Source organism: Trachinotus anak, unplaced genomic scaffold (assembly GCF_046630095.1).
Source record: "Trachinotus anak isolate AG129_WGS33_773 ecotype Australia unplaced genomic scaffold, CSIRO_AGI_Tana_v1 ptg000024l, whole genome shotgun sequence".
Lineage (NCBI taxonomy): Eukaryota > Metazoa > Chordata > Actinopteri > Carangiformes > Carangidae > Trachinotus > Trachinotus anak.
The window spans coordinates 10129959-10151474 of record NW_027273875.1 but is presented as its reverse complement, the minus strand read 5'-3'; the positions used below and the strand labels follow the sequence as shown (position 1 = coordinate 10151474).

At 40.1% G+C, this 21516-nt stretch overlaps 1 protein-coding gene across 2 annotated transcripts; it reads right to left on the bottom strand.

Moving 5' to 3' along the window:
* Positions 1 to 12239: 12239 nt before the first annotated feature.
* On the bottom strand, positions 12240 to 21453 carry LOC139608051 (uncharacterized). 2 transcript variants are annotated; one of them, XM_071461504.1, is made up of 4 exons: positions 21018 to 21453; positions 16447 to 19791; positions 14548 to 14622; positions 12240 to 12674 (listed from the first exon to the last, which is right to left on the bottom strand). In XM_071461504.1, exons 2-4 carry the CDS (start codon positions 19719 to 19721, stop codon positions 12455 to 12457), a joined length of 3570 nt encoding a protein of 1189 aa, XP_071317605.1. In that variant the 5' UTR covers positions 19722 to 19791; positions 21018 to 21453; the 3' UTR covers positions 12240 to 12454. The 2 variants fall into 2 exon arrangements, with proteins under 2 accessions (XP_071317605.1, XP_071317606.1); XM_071461505.1 differs by lacking the exon at positions 21018 to 21453 and having other exon boundaries at positions 16447 to 19853.
* Positions 21454 to 21516: the final 63 nt, after the last annotated feature.

Below are 21516 nucleotides of genomic sequence, written 5' to 3'. Positions count from 1 at the left end.
CACTTTTTTACTGCATCTTAACAGGCACGATTAAGAGTAAAAAGAGATTACGGACAAGGAGGTCAGTGAGGAATATTAATATCCTCAATTCAACAGGGAGCCATAAAATATTATATGCAGGGAGGAAAAGGCCTGAGAATCACAGCGGCTGGTCAGACTATTTGTTCAACTAGAAATAGCAGTGCGCTATGCTTCATAAAACTGACCAGGTCAACGGGGGTGACAGAGATAGATTTCTTAAGTGAAGAACAATGTAAACATTAAGAATGTGAAGTTGGAGAAAAAGGGAGACTGTTTATTTTTCCTCATTCCAAATATGTGGACGTACTAGTGATCTGTACTGGTTACTGGAAGTACTGGTTCAGAGTTGAACACTCAGTAAGAAAAGCTAGAGGATGTTTATTTGCTATTTCAACAACTTAATCAAATTAAAAAATGAAAAGTTTCATCTTCACTTAAAGTCAGTGTCTGATTTAAGTATTTTGCTTGAGGTCTTTTATCGTCAGAAAGAGACTCATCACAACTCACAATGGAAAGAAATGACACAGTGGCAAACACTAAGCAATGAAAAAATCAGAAATCAGATTGGATTGTTCTCATTAAAAAATGTGGGTGTTCACTTTCATGATGAAAAACAAATATTATTCCAGTGTTATAAAGTCGCTGGTGGTATTCACTGTGGAAACAGAATAATTAGCTGCAATTCCCCCATGAGGCTCATATTGTCTGGAAGAAAAAAACTAATGAAGCCGTTAGTTAGCAGACAGCAGAGAGCGTGACACTGTGGGTGTAAGGATCTTATATTTTCTATTCAGTTATAACATAAATCAAAACAACTCTTTTCTTCCACCTGCTGGACATGAGGGGATATTGAACAGTGATGGGAAAATCACTTCTTCTCAGTGTACAGAACCACGAGAATCAGTTCATTCGAAAGGTTCATTCACAGAATTGTTCAGTCCAAGTCCCACTCTATTATGTACAGGACATTCCCTTTAAAACACCTAATTATTAAATGAAATACTTGGTACTACTTCCTGTTTCAACACTTCAACATGTGATAGGAAGGGAGATGGATTGCAGTCCAAGAGCAATTTTTACTGTCTCAAACACACACCTTTTCCCCTGCAAACCAACGTTCGCAAACACAGACACAACACTAGTACTGAAATGGGGTCTCAACTACAATAGATAATTGGTGCCAAATCATAACATAGGCACTTTCCAAATTAAGGTCAAGACCTTACAGTGATATAGAGAGAAACCCAACAGTTCCCACTGCGAGCAAGCACTTGGAGACAGTGGAGAGGAAATTTTTTTCTTAACAGGAAGAAACATATGACAGAACCAGACTCAGAGTGGGCAGCTGTCACTGTTGTAATAGTAATAACAATACTGATGATGATGATGATGATAATTATTATTATTACTCATAATCATGACGATGATGATAATCATCTCTGCATGCTCCAGAGTCACAGATACCTGGAGAATGAAACTACAGGAGAAAGAGTTAAGTTAATGGCATGCAGTAGTGTGATAGAAATGCATGGAGAGAGAGAGAGAGAGAGAGAGAGAGAGAGAGAGAGAGGAGAGGAGAAGAGCTCAGTGCATCTTGGGAGTTCCCCCAGCAGCCTTGGCCTACAGTAGCATAACAAAGGCAAAGTTCAGGGCTCACCAGAGCCAGCACTAACTATGAGCTTTATCAAAGAGGAAGGTTTGAAGCCTTATGTAGAGAGAGTCTCTACCACCTGAAACCCGACTGGGAGCTGGTTTCACAGGAGAGGAGCCTGTTAGCTGAAGGCACTGCCTCCCATTCTACTCTTGGAAACCTTACATATATATATATATATATATATATATATATATATACACACACAATGTCCCAAATATACAGAAACTGTTCTGTATGCACTTTCAAAAAACTAACTTCATCCTATATTTGCTTTGTCAGCATTTTGTCTGACAAACAGGACACCAATCAAAGACATTCACATTTCTGTCAGATGAGTAATGGATTAACTGACTAACTGACTGAGCTATATAAAAGAATCTCAACTTTACACTTTACAAACTTAACATACAGAGAATTATACAACACAACTAGGCAAGACGTTCAGATTCCATCATGCAGCACCATCATGGAGGCATCTGATTGGTCCATAATTCAATTTGCAATCAATCTACTTTTGATAACCTACTTCAAGGAGGGGCTGTGGCCAAACTGAGGCTGCATGCGTGGCTGACAAAGCATTTATATGTGACACTAGATCGTCACTAGATTGTCACTGCCGTAGCATATATATATATATATATATATATATATATATGGAAATGTACTGTAAATCAAACCCACCCAGAACTAAAAGTTTTATTTTACAGTTAAATTAAATAAAAAAGAACAGTGCTGCATGGTTTGAATGCTTGTGTATGAGTGTTGTCATGCATTATTGTTTGTACACCAGTGTACTCAGTGTATAGCTGCTGTGTTCATATGTGCACTTTTTGAGACCAAGCTCTGTGAGATTATTCTGCCCGTAGGAAAATGATTCTTTTTGGCCAATAACAGGAATTAAAAAGCCTCCCAGCTGTGTTGTCTGTCAATCATCCTCATTTACACGGCTGCACTAACAAGATGTGAGTGAGCCTGAAGTAATGTTTTTGACTAACAAGCTTTTTCTCACCGTTTCACAGCCGCTGATCTGACCTGCTTCGTGTTTCCGCACCCCCCAACCCGCCCTTTTCTTCCATCATCAAAGCTGTCTTCTAAATCAAATAAAAAAGCAAAGCAAATGCTCTCATTTCTGTAACCTCAGACAGGCATTTTCACACATATACTATAGGTCCTCTAATGAAGTGGTCAAGTGTTCATTTGGTGGCAGTGATTTTTTTTCTGGTTATAAGGTTCTGCTAAATGAGTCAACATTTTTTAATTTGAATAGAAACAAATCAAAACAAGTAAGAAGTGAACATTAAAAGTCAAAAAGAAACAAACCAACAGACTGACATTACCATGCCTGGAACCACACCATTAAAACTTTGACCATAGCAACTAGTGAGGTAGCGGAGTGGCCTTGTTCAGTTGCCAGAGGAAAGACTGACCTAAAAGATCTTTAAGTGAGATTATGCACACAATTATCCTTGGTCTTGAAAGGTCGTGACAGTATTTTCCATTGCAGATCTGAATTCATCTGCAGGAATAATCTGCAGTGTAATATAAATAAAAAAATATCAAAGATTTACAAAGAAGATTGAAAAAAGGAAATTTATAAGAAGCCAAAGCTTAGAAATGTTATTCAAATTAAAGATGACCTCTGTACAAACCATCTAAATTTACAGAGAATACAAAGGTTTTTGTGTGCACAGTTGAAAACTGGCACTTGAGGTTGGCAGATATAAAGGTATTTCTGAAGAGCACTGTTTGTATTTTTTGTGATCTTGGGGTTGGTGAGGATGAATTTCACTTTGTATTTCATTGCCCTCTGTATACTGACTTAAGGAAATATTTGTTTGACAAAATTCAAGTGAAGAATCCTGATTTGCTTTGGTTGTCAGATGCTGATATGTTGAGATGACTTTTTAATGTGGAGACTTTTGTTGTAGTGAGATTTATAGAAGATGCTTGGCAGCTGAGAGAAAGGACACTGTATCCAATAGCACAACTGAATTTTTGTTAGTGTACATTATGATTTGCCATGTAAGCAGCAAGGTCTTTGAAGACACTCAATCAAGACCTAGGGGTTGATGTCATGCGTTTGATGGAGTAGGAGCACACAGTAAATGCAATCCAAAAGTCAATACTCTGACCCAAGCAAACAAGCAAATCAAAATAAATGGCAAAAACAGGTGGACATAGCCTCTGTGAGGTCATCCATAGGTTTCTGAAGAGTGGTTTTGAAGCTCAGAGCGGGCTGCTCCACTGACTCCGCCTAACTAATTAGGCCAAAAATGGACAAAGAGGTGGGGGGTGTATGGAACCAAGAGCTCGGTTGTGCCAGTTTGCAGCAAGCATAGCCTCACCCACCTGTCACTCAAAGCGGCTCACCCTAAAGAACCTTAAGCCTTAATAAAGTTTAAACGAGTGAGTTATATAGTATAGGCAAATAAATTCACCCCCGCACAGCTGTCATGAAGTGGGAGATTAGTTACAGAGACCAAAACCAGTTTTGTACCAGGCTGTAAACATGTTTATTTCTGCTGTGAGGTCGAGCATTTTAACATGAGAGTCTTTGGGGACTGACTGACTTTTGGAGCCAGCCTCAAGTGGCCATTCAAAGAACAGCAGTCTTTGGAACCCCTCTGTTGGCTTCATTTTTCAGCCTCGGGGGTTGCCGCTTTGTTTTTCATTATCTATTTATTCATTTATCCAGTGGGGTTAGATATGTTACATTGATGATGTTCATTAATCATCTGCTTGCTTTCTGTGTGTTTGTATGTGTGTGGTGTCAGTGTGTGTCATGATCCTTGTCTACCAAATGAATTATCCTCTTGGGGCAATAAAGGAACTGATTACTAGATATGAATTGTTTTTCTTAACATTAGTTTTAAAGACAAATCTGATACAGTTTTTTTTTTAAAGAGAGGCACAGGGTGACTTACGTGATCCCATATTTGTTGATTAAGGAAAACAAGGTTGTCCCCGGTGTATAATTCACACTACAAGTCCCATAAAAATGTGATCTGTGCCAACATCAGTGCTTTGTCATTCTTATTAATATGGCCCCACATAGTGTTGAACATTATTAAGGGAATTGAGGGACCAGAATAGACAGGCAAAAGTAGAAATTGTTATGTGTTTTATGTAGGATTATTAAACCAAAATACACCATGTTCAAGGCCATATAAAATCCCCAGGCTATTGCCTGCTCTGTTGTATGGAAATTTAGTCAGTACTCTCTCCTTCCTCCTCCATTGTGCTCTGTCATATTACATTTCCATCCCAGGGGAAGCCAATCTCTCCCATCTCAGTGGATTACTGCTCCTCTGCAGCCCCCCTTGAGGACACTCGACCCTGAGAGGGGGAGTGAGAGTGAGACCCCAATCTGCCCTTCTCTGCCCTCTTCCACCCCTCTTTGCCCCCAAAGGAACACTGCCAGTGAGTCTCCACATCAAAATGAGTCATTAGTTCTGTCTGTGAATCAAACCGGCAGCAATGTTTCCATGTATAGTGGAGAAAGAGGAAAGAGTGTTTATGTTTGGTGGATTCAAATGCAGAAAAAAGGCTGGATATTAATCAAAAACTGATATAAACACAGAAACAAACAGTGACATGGGAACTGAAGTCGTCTGCATAGTTTAAGTGCATAGGCCACTGAATTTTAAACTACATTTGGCACTTGTCTGCAGTAACTGTGTGTCCATGTACAATGAGGTCACAGCTACAAGTTACTAATTCAAGCACGCGTACTTGACAACCATACTGCTGTCTCAGTGCATCCTGACCGCCACATGATATAATTTAGTCACATATTGCCCTCCCAGTTCAGACCAATGGATGCTGTCAATGTAGTAGCTACTCACATTTCAGTATTGTGTAATGCATTTGGGGTTAGTAATGGTTTAGGGTCATCCTTATATTGGACCTAATTTCAAATGTCCATCAGGGAGATACAAAAATCTACATCTAAACTGTCTTGGATCTGAGATATGTGAAAATGGAAACAAACCTGATGATGCAAAAATGTGATTGAACATATTACAGTACAGTCCAGTCACTACACTGAAGCTTATAACACCAACACAAATGAATTCTGTCAGATCATTCAACATGTGTGTTTAGCTCCATAACTCAGAGAGCTACATAACTTTTTTTAGTTTTAGTATTTTGACACCATAATGAAATTATTTACAGTATTTCTATAAGTTACAACAGAAATACAATAAATACAATAATTTCTTAGGCCATGTTTAACGCCCCCCCCCCCTGATAAATACATTTATCAGAAAATATATATTTTTTATTTTATTAGATACAGTATATATCTATTGTCACTGTAGTCCCCAGAGTTTCAGATACAGGTCCTGACCTGGCAACTGAGAATCTGAACATGAATTTTTCATCACTTGCTATTTTCGATATTCAGTTCAGCTCAGATGATGATTTTATTTAAAATTATTCAAAATCTGCAGCAAGGTGTGTTATTATCATTATTCTTGCTATGTAAAACTGCATGAAAATGATCTCTATGAACTATAAAACAAAGTCTAGTGCATGTTCAAGCTTGGTGGCAAGATGTTTTTATGATGTTAAAAAAAAATATATGTATATATATATCTCTAATCTGTCCATATTCCTTAGAGTTATACAAGAGGTGATTAGCTTTTTTGTGATATAATTAAATCAGGGAATACAAATTTAATATTGTCAACAACACAGGACATTGCTTAAAGTGAAAGATGCAAGTTCAGGAACTTAAGTGCCTCTGCTGAAATTTTACATGAGCGTTAAGTCATTAGCAAAGATAAAAATATTATTATGTCACCCAAGAAAGACAAAAACAGCCTTGGTAATTTTCTACATAGTACAACAAAGTCAGAAAATATGCTGAGAAAGTTGACAAGCAGTAAAATCCTAAAAGAGTCATAAATATGTAAGATGAAAAAAAGAGCCAGCAATTTGTTTGTAGGAGATCAGGCTATACGCATATGGCCACTCTTTTCCCAGCCAGTGGTCATTCACACCAAGAGAACAACAAAGGCAACTACTTGCATCAAAGCATAGCATCAGTATTCAGAAGACATTTCATTTTCTTACCAAAGCAGCAGAAAACTCTGCCCCCTCTGTTGTCAAGGTCCTTGAGGGTTTTTTCTTCCACAGGGAGAGGTGGGATTAACCAGTTAACACTCTGGGTGTCACAGCAAGGTCAGGAGTTTGTAGGGCATTTCATAGTGTAAAATATTATTATGATGACACCGTCAGAACTAATTTAAAGAACAAAACTGACAGTCAATCACACAGTAATTGTTAACAGACATTTAAACAAACCGGAGTGAAATCACCAGAAGTTAAGGTTCACTCAGTGTTCCATATATTGTCATTATTAGTGCCACGTTTGTAAAAATGTATTTATTATAGCATCCCGTAGATGTAGCAGTTCACAGTTCACTGTGCTGGAAAGAAGAATAACAGGCCAATTTGTACAGATTTTCAGTCTAAAACAGTGTCTGTCAGTGCACAGCAGGCTGCCCTAGGAGAAAAGTACTGCAGTGGAAATGAATGTGTCCTCTCTGAAAATGTCTAACATGCAGGGGACAGAACAGAAATTAAAACATGTATTATACATTTAAACCTGCAAATATCTCTACCTTTAGCTCCTAGTGTCCAATTTTGTCTAATTAAATAATAACTTCTCGAAGAAACACAGAAACAGTATCTCTCTGCTGTTGTTCCTAAATTTCTAAATTTTCCTTTCTGGTTAAGGGCTCTTTGGGAAAATAGCCTTCTATTACCCTTGCTGCTATGTGTAGCATTTCATGCTGTAGTGCATTTTCAAATGATTAGCATATGTTTTACTGGATTAAAAGCATGTATGAATCATTGGTGCCACATCTAGCTCACGGTGGTGCAGAAATGCAAAAAAATGCAAATAAGCACCAGTGGCCTCTGCAGAACAGTGTGTGTGTTTGTGGCATGCTTTCACTTTGCACAGAGTAATGTTAGAGTTATTTGTTTTTTCATTTATTCAGGATCATCGAAGTCAGAAGGTTTTGTCCTGAGGAGACCATGACTGTCTCATATAGCAATACATCCAATAGTTGTTGAGGTTCCAGTCTGGAGCAAAGTTTCTAAAAACAGAAATAAGTTTTTATTTTGGTACTGGTCACTGCAGCAGGTTTACAACATGCCAAATGCTACATGTAATGACTGGTAAGAATTCATGCAAGTAGAACTGAAAGTCATCTGCGTATAATACAGCAAAAAGTTTATTTTTCCTCAGAGGAAACACAACATTAAAAACACAATGAACTGTAAACACTTGGTGATGCCTTAACATTTCATCTAGCGCAGTGCACTGTAAGAATAGCTCAGTAACTTAAGTGCTAGCTTTGCTGCCTCTGTCACGTGACCTTCATCTTGAACATGGTAGAAGCCATTCGAAAGTTTCGCCCCGACTCTGTATTAGCTTTTTGTGCTGTCATGCCTGCAGTGTTGTCAAACAAATAGCTGCAGACACATCTCAGTCCTCATTCTTGCCACCTGTAAGTCTTTTCATTCACCCTTTAGTCCTGTTTTTAACACATGAGAAACCATTGCTTCAGTTCTCTGGCATTTTGCAATGCACAGGTAGTACACAACTTGTGTGAGCTTGTGAGTTGGCAGCTGCCCCTGGCTTTTATATGCAGGGGCTGGTGAAAACCGTTGGACCTCAACCAGACGGACCAGTGAACCAAAATAATGAGCTGAAAGTGGCTGAGGGCTGCATAGAGCTGCAGACTGGGGTGTTACTTTCAGTGGTGTTGGCAGTGCTTGTAATTCTTTCACCTTACAGGGAGTGATTTGATTCAGAGTTAATATCAGCAGTGCCATTTAATGGAGACTGAAGTTTTTCACTTAGCAGGTTTCATTTGTTCAGTCACTGAACAGTTGTAAAGGGCCAACCAGTGCTTGATTTGTATTGCTGATTTACTTTGTATCATTTTTCACTTTGGCAGGAAGTACTCTTTTAGGAGAAAATATCAAATGCATGTTTTTTCTGTATTCATTTAGCAGTCATAAATGAAAATGTAATGCTGTGTTACACATCTAACTGTTGGCGTACTGGTTACATATTTATGTAATTGTGAAATGTAATTTTACATACTTACATTCTACTTTCGAACCAGAACTGACTGCCCTCTTTAAAGCTTATATGTGCTAGGAAAAGGCAAAATTTTACATATGGTAAGAATACAGAAAGTACAGTTAAAAATTACCTGCAGACTACACTCAAAGACAGAACAACTGTACATTAATCTTGTAGATCAGCTTTGTGACTACCAGAAGCTTGTAGCACAAGTATCTCAGACAATGTAGCAAGAGGGTTCCTTTGAGAGTCTATTTCTGCCCATTAAGGCTTTAAAGTAAACATATGTTAAAATTAAAACTGCTCCAATGGGCTGTGTGACACACAATATACAGTACCTAGTCGCCCAAATGGCCCACGTCCACATTTGGAGACTGCACCGCAGACTTTATGAGACGGTAAATGCAGATAAATGTGGTTTTAAATAGATGCATGGGTAAAAAAAAAAACAAACACCCGACACTTAGAATGAAAATTGCTACGTAAAGAAGTATTTAAAGAGTTCCTTTGTGCAGTGATTTAGAGGAGAGTGCTTTTCTGAAGTGCACCAGCACAGCAGTTCCATGCCTGACTGGTGCTGAATTATCTCCTGAGGCATAACAGACATGTTGGTATTGATTAGGCACTTTTCTGTCTTCTATCTGTCTGCAGCTGTTCACCCAGCTGCCACACTTCAAAAGAGGCAATACAATCATTATTGCTGTGATTACATGACTGAAACACTGTAAATTGTTCTCTGGCATTTTAGTGAATTCCACTGATACTTTTACAACTACAGGGGAGGCTGATACCGTACAAGTACTTTGTCAAACCATTTTGCAATTTAACACCTTAATCATTAGATAGAGGACAAGTTTCATCACTTTGAAAGATATCCTTTGATAATAAGTGCAATTTGTTGTCTGGTCTGTTTGTGTTTTGTTTTATGGACCCATTTGTCTTTGGCTGTAGGACTGAGTGCAGTGCTGTTGCTGCAATATTGTTTAGCAGTACCACTTTTCAGAATTGGCAGGTCCACTTGCAGAGAACTGCAGAATCTTAGCAGAACCCTGGATAAGCAAGCATGGCTGCAGCTTGTTAATCTCTCTATCTGTCACTGTCTAAATTTGAACTCTAGTGTCTTTTCTGTGCTATTTTTGGTCTGTTTCGTGGATCTTGACAGCGTCTCTTTCAAAGTAATAGTTCGTGAAAGGATTTATATGAAAAAATCATTTAACATTCCACATGAAATTAAATTTGACTCAGGTTTGACATGAGTGACTTCTGGCTTCTGTCAAGGAAACGGGTTTGTGTTTGACAGACTCATGACTGGACAGCAGTGTTTGGGATGATTTCTGACAGCACATGATAAACGATTTTGTTTTAACTCCTTATCAGTGGCCGTTCAGAACAACTGCATGGCACATTCAAAAATACCATTTCTCCCTTTATGTTAAAATAGTACTGCACTGATTTAACATTGCACTCTAACATTCTAACATTGTTAGACACACAATGGACAGTTGTTGTTGTTTTTTTTTTTTAAAAAAGGATCAGAATCAGAGCTGCAGAACCAGAGACACCATCTTTGTTATTTATTTATTCTTTGTTGTCAGAATCTGGTGCTCATATTACCCATAATGCAACTCAACTGTGGACAGTTTAGCACGTCTGGTGTGTTATGCTAGTAGATGACTGATGTAGCCTTTGAGGTGAGGGGCGGGTTATCGAGATCTCATAAGCTTTAGCTACTTTCTGTAGGAGAGAGTCACCAGCACTGCCCTGTGAGTGCGAGGTCGGGATTTTCCCTCCTCAGGCACATCTCCCTATACCTGTCATTCAATTGAACACATGGCATCTGAAATGAACGAGCTTCTAACTTTTACTCTGAGTGATCATTTTACAATTTACAAGTAAATTTACAGCACCGTCTTTGTCTTTAACTTGTGTGTTCAGGGATTTTTTCAGATGACATCATGGTTATAAAATCAGGTTTTTAGCAGCAGCAGAGCGGCTTGTTAGTGACTGCTGGGTAACATGTATTCTTAATGGGCTGCATTACAGACACTATACTTGTTCCACTGTCTGACAGACACAGAGAAACATGTGTTCAAATATTAATATCTTATGATGCTGCCCTATTGTTTGTATTCTATATTATAGTTCTGCAGCTGAAACTTTATCAATTTTGACCATTAGGCATACACTATGTTACTTCTATTGCTAGAAGTCTCGCAATCAAAATAATAGCAAAATAACAAATGTTTGCTTTGCTTGTTTCTCTGATACTGAAAATCCTTCCTGCTTAAAATATATAATTAAAAATGACCAAGATCTAAAAAATATATCGTAAAAATGTGGCTTAAATTTGGATGAAAAGTCAATTTAGATTCATCTGGCAGACACGTACAAGGCTGATGCACGTGCAAAGAGAATATTAAGACATTTAGAGTCGACAACATGAAACAGAACGTTAAATGATTAAAAATCCTCTAGGTTTGCAAAGTGTGAAAAAAAACCTGAATGTTACTTGCAGTGGTTGAAAGTAACTTGGTGGCAGAAGTGACCTACCTCCATGAAGCCACCAGGCTGTTAGAGTTTGCTATGAGCCCACATTTCCCTCTAGTACCATTATTGCAAGAATTTCATTTCCACTTGGTATTATTTCTTCTTTGAGACATTTTAATCAAAGCATCTTTAAAGTACCTCCTGCTCTGCCTCTGCTTCACTGTTTATATGTTCCTCACTCATACTGTAAGCTTTTATCCAGAATTCTCTAAATCTCCCCTTGCATTGATAATTCATGAAACCACCCACCAGGATTTATTTCAGGTTGCTGCAGCTCCCCTTTCATGTCCATGTGTCTGTGTCCATAAGTGTGTGCATGGGTTTGTGCACATGAACATTTTCACTGTGACTCATGCTTCATTGCAGCCTTTCGTCATGTCATTGTTTTACTCAGAGCCCTTTTATGAAGTCCATATTGTTCAGGGATTTGGAGACCATCAGCACAATTGGCAAAAGCATAATGAATGTTTTTCTATTTTCTGCTCTCTCATGGCCAGTTTGCAGTTGTGAAAAGGTTTAGATGCATTGAAGTTCTTTGTCTCAGCTGAAAACTGCTTTAACTATTAACACTGAGAATTAAACAAAGCACAAAGTTCTGGACAAATGAACAGATTTACAGACAAATCAGCTGTTGGCAAATTCAGATTTATTTCTGCATTTCAAAATAATTCCATTCAAAAACTTCTTTTGTATTGCACATTTATTCTTAGGAGAAGCAGGTGAGGGGACATTCGAAAGGGAAACAGAACATCAACAGGAACTCATAGAGCATTAATCATAACAGTGCAAAGAGAACAGATTCTTATATGTAAAATGAGATAAACAAGTCTGTGGCTGTGGGTAGCCATAAATCTTAAAGCAGGCACATTGACAACAAATTAACATTAACTTTCAAAAGTGATGTGAAGGTCACAAAGATCAGGAGCAAATTCCAGTACAAAATCCTGCCCATGAGCTTTGACAATGTGCAGGAGAGTGGAGCTCTAATGGGCGAGAACCTTATTCAAAGTAATCTCTTTCTATGGGGAGCAAGGGAATCATAAGAGTCCTCTGCAAAGGCTTCTGCTGGTCACTTGTAACACAGGCTATGGCTATTAAACAGCACACAGGTATTGTTAAGAGGTCTACACCTGCTGGATTTTCCTGGGCAGCCATTTAAACAGGGTCTTGCAAAGCTTTTTGCTTTTCACCTTTGACTTTGTTAAGTTCTTGATGATGACATTTCTGAGCAGGCTGAAGTTTAAGGGCTGGGATAGGTGCATGGAGAAAGCATTGTTTCCCCTCGCTGAATGATTCAGTACCTCCAAGAAGCGTCTTTCCTGCTGCCTGAAGTCATACTCCACACTGCACAGACAGACATGCAGCCCAAAGTTACTAAACCCCCCCAGAAAACACAGATGTAAAATAACATAAAACGTATCCAATTCAGCTCTCCAATTCAGTGAATGCGTCTATGTGTCAGATCTGCTTTCCCAGCTCATTTTTCTATAATGCATAAGGCTTTTTCTAATGCTGCAAATCACTGTAAACTGTGCTGCTACAGTTGGCTTTGGTTTTTGTGGTAGCTCTCGTGTGGGAAGGCCTGTGCTTGTCAGATTTCAAAGTGGTTGATTGGTTTGGGCAGAAAGACATTCCCCAGCAGGGTAGCCTGATATCTCTGAAGGTACACACGTCTTGTTTGAGTATGCTTATCTTCCACTTGGCCTTTAAGGACCAGATGCCAACACACCCCAGTCAGCAATTCAACTTACGTAATATCTTTTTGTCATGTTAAAGCGCTTTTGAAAATAAGTGGATCAAGGGGAATGTTTTGAATATTTCAAGATAACGACCATTTTAGGTTTTTCTTTGCAGAGCAAGAGGCATTTTTCCAAAAGATGATGAGAAAACTTTTTGATTTCTTAGCCTCTCTTAGCCTCCTTTCCACACTCAGTATGTCTGGGACCACTGTTAAGATTTTTATTTTTCTGTCGCTTCCAACTGATGCAACATTTCAACTAATGGGTGCAAACCAAGACCAAAGTTAGCATATCTGAGCTATCCATTATTGCATGTTTTAGTACACTACAGCTTCAACAAACTTAACAAAATATATGTAAAAGCTTTTCTCAGACCACGGTCGAACAATATCTGTCACTATCTTTGAAATGAAAGACAGTTTCATCATTGTGAGGATTGTGAGGATGTACTGTGCATGCACACAACCCTCTTTATTTTGTCAGAAAGGCAGGTTGAAACTGATGTTTTCCTTTTAGAATTGCTGCAGGATGTGAATATATATATATATATATATATACATTTTTGGGACTCATCTCTTGCAACTCACCTCACCTGCTAAAATATTTTCTCTTGTATGAAATCAAATCACCTTGTCTGCAAATGAACAATTCTAACAATGACTCCAGTAAAGTGGTCATTATAAATAATTATAAATCCATCATGCACACTGCTTAGGCCTGACTTGTTCCTCTTTGCTTGCTTGAATTCTAAGAAGTCCATCGTAATCTGCATAAATCAGCTGAATGAATAGATTGAGTCACATATAGTAAGCGCTTAAATCTGACAGCTTCTCTAAAAGATTTATGCTGTACTCAGAGAGCAAAATGTGTTCTGAGCAAGAAACAAATGAGCAGGACGGAGCTTTTTTTAAACGAGTAGGCGGACAGAGAGCTGTTTGGCAACTCAAATGGCAAGTGGGCTTAACCTTGTTGTACTGTGTCTCTGAAAACATAAATGCAATCTCTATGCTGAAATTGTCCTTGAGTAAACTGATACATGTTCCTATGCATGTCAAAACAAAAAGTAATGCACTAGCACATGAGCTGCAACTGCACATTTTAGATTTTTCTGAATTTATTGAAATTATTTTCATGCCCCCACACTTTTTTTGTCAGCGTAAAATAAACAACCTTCCAGTAGTAATTATAATATGGCTTTCAAGTCTCAGCCTAACATATTAATTTCATTTTAATTGTTTTCTTAATCTCCTCAAAAATATCTCACATGGGAATGTTTTATCTTACTGTCAACTTTGATGAAAGTTTTCTATCATCAACACTGAGTAGTAGCATGAGGTGATATCATATGATGTATTCATATAGCATATACTAACCATAATTTTATTTTTGTGCAAGAGTTGAATACCAGAGCTGCTCTGATCACTCATCAGTTCAGAAACTGCAGACAGACAAAACTGGACATTTCACTCGTATCTCACCTGTACACTATACAGGCAGTCTTCTGGCAGGTGGTGCAGTTTTTGAGGTCCTGTCCAGTTTTGAAGCATCGGCGACTGAAGTAAACAAAAGTAAATTGCATACTGTGAATAACTTCCCAAGCTCTCATTCTCTCAGAACCACAGTTAATTATTCTCTCCACTCATCCCCTCTGTCTGATGTTCACTCAGACTGTCGCTGATGGCAGTGATGAGCTGTATAACATGCATTATGTCAGACATCAGTCGGTTATTAGGAGCTGGTTATTCTGAAACATGACCTCAGAGGCAGTCACAGCTTATTAGCACACTACAGTGGATGAGAATGATTGACAGAGACACATTGCCAGCAGGCCGTTTTAATTCCTGTTATTTGTCCCAGAAGAGTTATATGGCTAAATAAATCTCTCGGAGATGTGCCCTCTTGAAACGCCCAAGTAGGTTTCTGTCACACTGAGGCGCACGTCCACTAACCTGTTTGCAATGTTACAGCTTCACATCATCACACCATGAACCCTGGTTTAGAGCACATTTACAAAACCAGCAACATCTTAACATTGTGGCCACCTTCAACTGTGTGTTTGTGTTATATCATAGTGTATGCTAATGGTTATTTGTTTCTATTTTTAACCAACATGGATACTAGTTCAATGTCATCAGGAAGTTTCACTTGACAATTTGCTGCATCTAAATAAAATCAACAACATCACCTCTAAGTTTTGCAAATTAAAAAAAAAATAAATTGCAGTCACCAGATACAGTACATTTTGGGGGGTGACCTAATTTGGGGGTGGATGACCACTTTTACCCAAAATCGTAGCCTTTTTTTTTTCGAAAAGTTGACAAAACACAGTTGTGAGTGGTCTGTGTTTCCATTAAATGAGGAACATGCGAATAACACGGGGTTTTCTCCTCTCACAATATCATCCCAGTTACACCTGACGACAGATTTCCAGCAGACTGCCTCTAGGGGCATGATATGGCAGGTGGCTGACTTGAATGTAAAAAAAGTTTTTCTATTTCAATTTCATGAAATATTGCTTTGTTGAATAGTCTGAAAAACTTCCTCATGAGAGTGTATACATTTTTTTGAAAATCACATGTTTCCATAACTGATTTTTAAGTTCGCAATTTCAAACTGTGCATTAAGCAGGTTAATGGAAACCTAAAAGTTGTTGTAAAACAAAAAAACAAGTTGTAAAAGTAAATATAGGTGCAAGGCCAAATTGGTATCGGTTGATTAATATTAGTATATCTGCCTATACAGTATGTCTCCAGGTGAAAATAGTGAAAAACAGTCTAGAGCTTGGTTTTCTGTTGTACACTGTCTGTTATTGCCATTGCAGAGACCAGTGATTTCTCCACTGAACTATGATGAAAAAAGTCATATAATTAACAAACACACACACACACACACACACACATACACACACAAGTTGTTTAGACTGAAAAACAGTCCAGTTTGCAAATGAATTACAAAGCCACTGAGTGGTTCCAGTAAACACAAGTGATGACTCACTGGAAAGGCAAAGATCAGCACTGCAGGACGGCTTTTACAGTAATTCCCTAGACCAAATTCTGGCAGCTGTACCTGTACTGGAATGAATGTAGTATATTAATAATTTACACGTTGTATATGACCCTTCAGGTTTAATAGTTGTTGTTCAAAAATGTTAAATGTTCATGGAATCATTGAGTAATTCTGTTGCAAATCATTATGCTCTTCGTTAATGAGGAAAGTTTTTTTCACTCCAGATTCCAGCACTGCTGATCCTGCAGTGTTTTGTTTGCACAACAAAAAACACGAACTGAACCCCAACCACACACAGCCCACACACACACACACACACACACACACACACACACACACACACACACACACACACAGGCACAATCTCTTACCCGCTGCTGGGACTGTGGCACTTCTCCAGGTCATGGATAATGTTAAGCAGAGTAGTGATCCTGTCCTTGTTGGCTGCCAGGCTGGCCTCCACAGTCTCCAGCCTCTGCTGTAGGGCTGCTGATTTGCAGCACTGTGGGGAAGGAGGCAGCAACAGGGCTGCATCAGCTGGGTGGGAGTGAGCCAGGCTGGAGTCCTCTGGGCAGGGCTGAGGAGGAGCAGGGCTAAACTTTGAATCCGGCCGGACGATTGCCTCCACCTCGCGGGACTGGAGGCGGGGATGGGATGCCAAGTGCATTGTTGATGACTGCAATATGGAATTACATTCAGGGCCTGTGCGTGCACAAAGCTGACCCTCACTGTTGAATGGGGCCGGGGAAGTAAAAGGAAACTCTGGACCTGCATGTACTTGTGGTAGTGATGATAGTTCTGAATCAGAGTTTTGGTGGACAGATTGGGTGATAGGGTCAACATGTGCTCTAGTGTTTGCCGGTGATGAGCTAATGCAGTTTGTTTGTGCTATGACAGAGGGTGTTAAGTAACTGGGATGTGTGTGTTTATCTGCATTGGATTTAAGCTTAATTTTTGCATGTCTGGATGATATACCCAATGCAAATTGTTCTGTATTTGGATCAGTCTCCTGGGTTGTCTGTACTGGTGGGCAAGTAGCACAGTGTCCCTCGTGCTCTGTTTTTGTGTTTCCTTCATAATGTGCGGGCCTTTGTTGTTCCGTGTTTATGTAACCCTGCAGACAAGAGCTGCTTGACTTAATTAGGGAAATGTGATTCTGAAGGTTAGTGACCTGTGATAGATCTGAATTTTCATGGTGTTTTGACTCATGCACAACTAATTCATTGATTTGATTACCACTGCATTTGTTCTTATCAGCACATGATTGAGTATTGGGATTCATTATTGATTTAAGGTTGTGGGTGCCTGCATCACTGCCTCTGTTATGATTTGTTGACACATTAAGTGGCTTAGATAATGCGAGTGGAGTTGCTGTGGAGTTGTTTTCCTGATTGGAAACACAACAGACAACAGACTCATTACTCGTTTGAGGTCTGATGTCTGTCTCTTGTGTGCCACTGGGTTTACGAGTGCGAGGTGCTTCATTAAGTTCTTCCTGCTTTGTGTCTGTTGATTGAAGCAAAGTTGTACTTGATACACAGACATTACTTTGGTTTTCTGAGTTAGATGCAGATGGTGAATACTTCAGACTGACTGAGGAGTTCCTGAGGGCGATACTTTTGTACAGAGTGCTGTTACATGTAGATGTGAAACTGGGAGTTGCACTCGAAGGGAACCTAGCTCTTGAGTGCAAAGGTTTAGTTGCACTAGATGTTGTGTTCAGAGATGCAGCAGATACATGTAGAGCAGGTTCAGAATTTGAAGAGTTAGGCTGAATTAGGTGAATTTGTCTAACCAGCGATTTAGCATTATGTTTAGCGCTGGCCTGCACAGTTTGATTTGAAGTAGTGTCACGATTCTGCGGAACAACAACGCTGAGGTGCGGTGTTGTTGCGTGTGGTGTATTAGCAAAAGTGGGCACTGCAGTTGGGTTGATGTGAACTTTTGAGGACAGCTTCTCTTGCGGTTTCTGAGCTGGATCAGGTGAGGTACATGGTGGACCTGCAGGTGTGTGCTGTGCAGCTGTTCCTGCTTTATGACTGGGGTCTGATGCATCTTTTGCTTGCGATAAGGTGGGACGTTTCGGTGTCGTTTGTGGGCTATCAGTTGTATTTGTTGCTATGTTCACTCGTGCTGTGTGCGTTGAGTGCAGCAGTGCGGTTTCATGTTGAGCATTAGCATCTCCTTTTGTGGACGTCAACGCGGTATCAAAGGTCATGGTGGTTTTGTGTGTGTCGGTGTTGGGTGTGTTTCCAGGTGTAGCGTTGGAATGAGGAGGTGGTGACAGAGTCTTTTCAGGTGTAGCGTGCACAGATACACACACATTTTGAGGCACATTGTATTGTGTAGAGTTCAGTTGCGATGTCTTGAGGAGCTTAGGATAAGTGTGTGAATGTGGGTTGTTTGGCCTGGTAGCTGTGGCCATCTGTGGAGTCAATGTCAGACTTGTTGGTCGGGGGATTTTACTGTCCTGTGTCGGTTCTGCAAAGGATTTTAAACTGGCCTCATTTTGTCTTGTTTCGATTGTCGCTTTTGTGACAGTGATGGTTTTAGCATGTAGGATGGTTGTGGGTTGAGTGGATGTTGCATCAACTACAGCGTGTGTATCCGACAAAGTGACCAGATTACCTCTAGAGTGCACTGGGCACGCAGGATGTGGTGTTTTTCTATACCTTAATTCTTCGTTAAGATAGAAAATTTGCGGAGTGACTGTAATGTGTGTCCCGTTGTCTCTGTTTGTGATGCTGTCAGGGATTTGATGATGGGTGGGCTTGAGGTCTCTGTTTCTCTCCATATGGGGCATCTGGAAATGTGTGGTAGTCGAGAGCGTCGTGAGGGCTGACTTTAACAGGCAAGCATCAGCAGCAGGGCTTTTCTCCCCCAAAGTGGCAGCGCCGGTGGTAACAGACTGCCTCCCACCGCAATGGCTGCATATTTTTTGTGGCACATCAAAAGGTCGGGGAGCAGATAACAGCAGCGTCTTCCCAGACTGCTCTGCATAATGACCTTGCAGTCTGGCTTGGTCTCTTCCACGAGAGGTTGCACTCTTAACAGGCTCTGCTTCATCGTTCTCGACGCTAATCCCACCGATCGCCTCCGAATCTACCACGCTGCCATTGGTGTAGCGGGCAGCAGTTTTCAGTTTAGGCCTGACATTGGTTACATTCCCTGCAAAGTGTGGGTTGGTCTTGATTGCCCTGGCATAGCAATAAGTCCCACCACTGTTCCTCTGACTGCAGGCCACATCCTTAGAGGCCTCACCTCCAACTGCTTTGAAAGTCACTTCCTTTTTGGTCTTGGATTCCCCACTTTTCTGTTTTAAAATAGCCCTTTTCTCCTTGTCACCCTTTGTTTGCAGTAATATCTCCTTGTACTCCGTTTCCTTGGTAATATAGGTGTTGGATGGTTGAGTAATGCTATCTGATGGCGTGGCAAGTGTATCGGTTAGCTGTACACTGTGCTGGATAGGTGGTCTGCTTATCCCCGGGGACGTCTGAACACCAACACTGCAATGAAGTCCCCACGTCTGCAGCAGGGCTCCTCCGGTTCTGTCTCCTCCTGTTGTCTTCAGACCACGCACTCCAACCAGAGCGGGGACACCTAAAACTGGAACCGGAGTCGTCAGGTCAGCCGCTCGTCTCCCCATCCCTTTCCTGACGGACTCAAAAGTCTGATAACACAAGAGCACGGCAGCGTTTCCACACCATTACATCCGTCTAAAAGTAAGAGAGGAACAAGTTTACAGTGAGAGGCATTAGAGATGGTGCTGTGAAAGAAATTCATGAGTAAGCAGGACAAGTTGAAACAATGCACAGAGCTAGAACTGAGACAAGCAACTGCTTCAATAATGCAGAAATGAAATATAACCAGAGTTGTCAAAAGAAAATGTATTGCAGATTTGAGATGAGGCTGAAAGAATTATGCTCTCACTTTCAAACTTCACTAACATGGTGTGACTGGAGAAGAATAAGGAATGGCAATCTGTTAATGCTGATAATAGGAGAGGACTGTAGCTGTGAAAACAAGTGCTCTATATTATATTAGCACTTCAAATATACTGCACAGATCCCCTTCGATGTCTGACAACACACAGAATAATACATTTGTGGAATAAAATTCAAAACATAGCTCTTGTGGTGAACTCTGTCTCCTCTCTCATTGTAATGTCTGTCACAGAGCTGCCTCCACTCTGTTGTCCTCCACATGCAGCTCACCTTGGAAAGAGGGCATAATGTATACACTGGTGCTACAGTATAGACTTCATTAGACTTTGTGTGCATCTAACTGGAACACCCATTCACTCAGAGGGCAGTTTGTGTGTGTGTGTGTGTGTGTGTGTGTCCGTGCCACCCATGAATTAACATGTGCCAGTTTTACTTGTGCGTGCAGGAGGTCATTTTAAGGATTTACACGACAACAGTTCAGCAGTCAACGATGCGGCGATAATGTGTGGATTTTTTTTTTCTTTTTTTGCATGTGAGCAGGCTTTTTATTATTGTACAGCAAAATACCCAGTGTGAATGTGAACGTGTGTGTGCTTGTGTGTGTATGTGTGTGCCGATTTATGACAAAAATTTCATGCAAACACATTCTGACAAGGCTTCCTTCCTCCTCTCCATCCTCCCCAACAGTCTTCATTCAGGGACGTCATAATTACAAAAAGAATATTTAGTCATCTTTACCTGTGGGGACTATTATTTTGGTTGTTGTGTCATCTAATGTTACTTAAGCTCAGTCAAGTGACCTATGTCTGTTGTCACTGTGTAACGCTAAGTGACATCTGTCCTGCCCTGTTAATACACTATTAAATCCCCCTTTGCAGAGGGGGAAAATAAATATGTTCCTGCAATGCTACACACTTTTTAATGATCAGGACTAAAAAAAAAAAGCTTCAGCAGAATTACTACCTAATGCGTTCATGTGATTCTATTAACAGTCATACCTGAGTGTTTGTTTGATCCTGCTGCGAGATGTCTTGTTTTCTTGAGTCCAAATGTCAGGAGCTAGTTTTCTGCTTTCTGTTTTTATGTCCTCCTCAGTCCTCAAGGTTTAAAGTCACTTTGTCCTCATATTTTAAAATCCCTTGTTGGTGGCATTCAAACTCAGAGGAGTCTGCAGGCAGTCTGTTCTGCAAAGCAATGCTGCTTGAATGAGCCTCTTTTCCAATGCTCAGATTCTGACCCAATCTGCCTTTTATTGATCAGGCATAAAACCAAGCTGTGTCCTCACTGTATCCTCTTCTCCTCTTGTTTTGGTCCTGCTGCTCCCATGCTCACTCCATAATCACAACACAGCAGTATGCTACTGTATGCTGCCCTCCAACACACTCTGTCCTACTATGTCTTGCCTTTTTACCTCCTCCTCCTCCCTCTCCCTCTCTCTCTCTTTCTCTCTCTCACCCCCTCTCCCTCTCTCTTATTCCTGCCACTATCCTCCTTCCC

Bases quoted from the DNA above. Each gene is read 5' to 3' on its own strand.
- LOC139608051 (XM_071461504.1), bottom strand. From the start codon at position 19,721: ATGGGGAGACGAGCGGCTGACCTGACGACTCCGGTTCCAGTTTTAGGT. The intron at 14,623-16,446 runs GTAAGAGATTGT...TGTTTACTTCAG, and splicing joins TGCCACAGTCCCAGCAGCGG to TCGCCGATGCTTCAAAACTG. The intron at 12,675-14,547 runs GTGAGATACGAG...CTGTCTGTGCAG, and splicing joins ACTGCCTGTATAGTGTACAG to TGTGGAGTATGACTTCAGGC.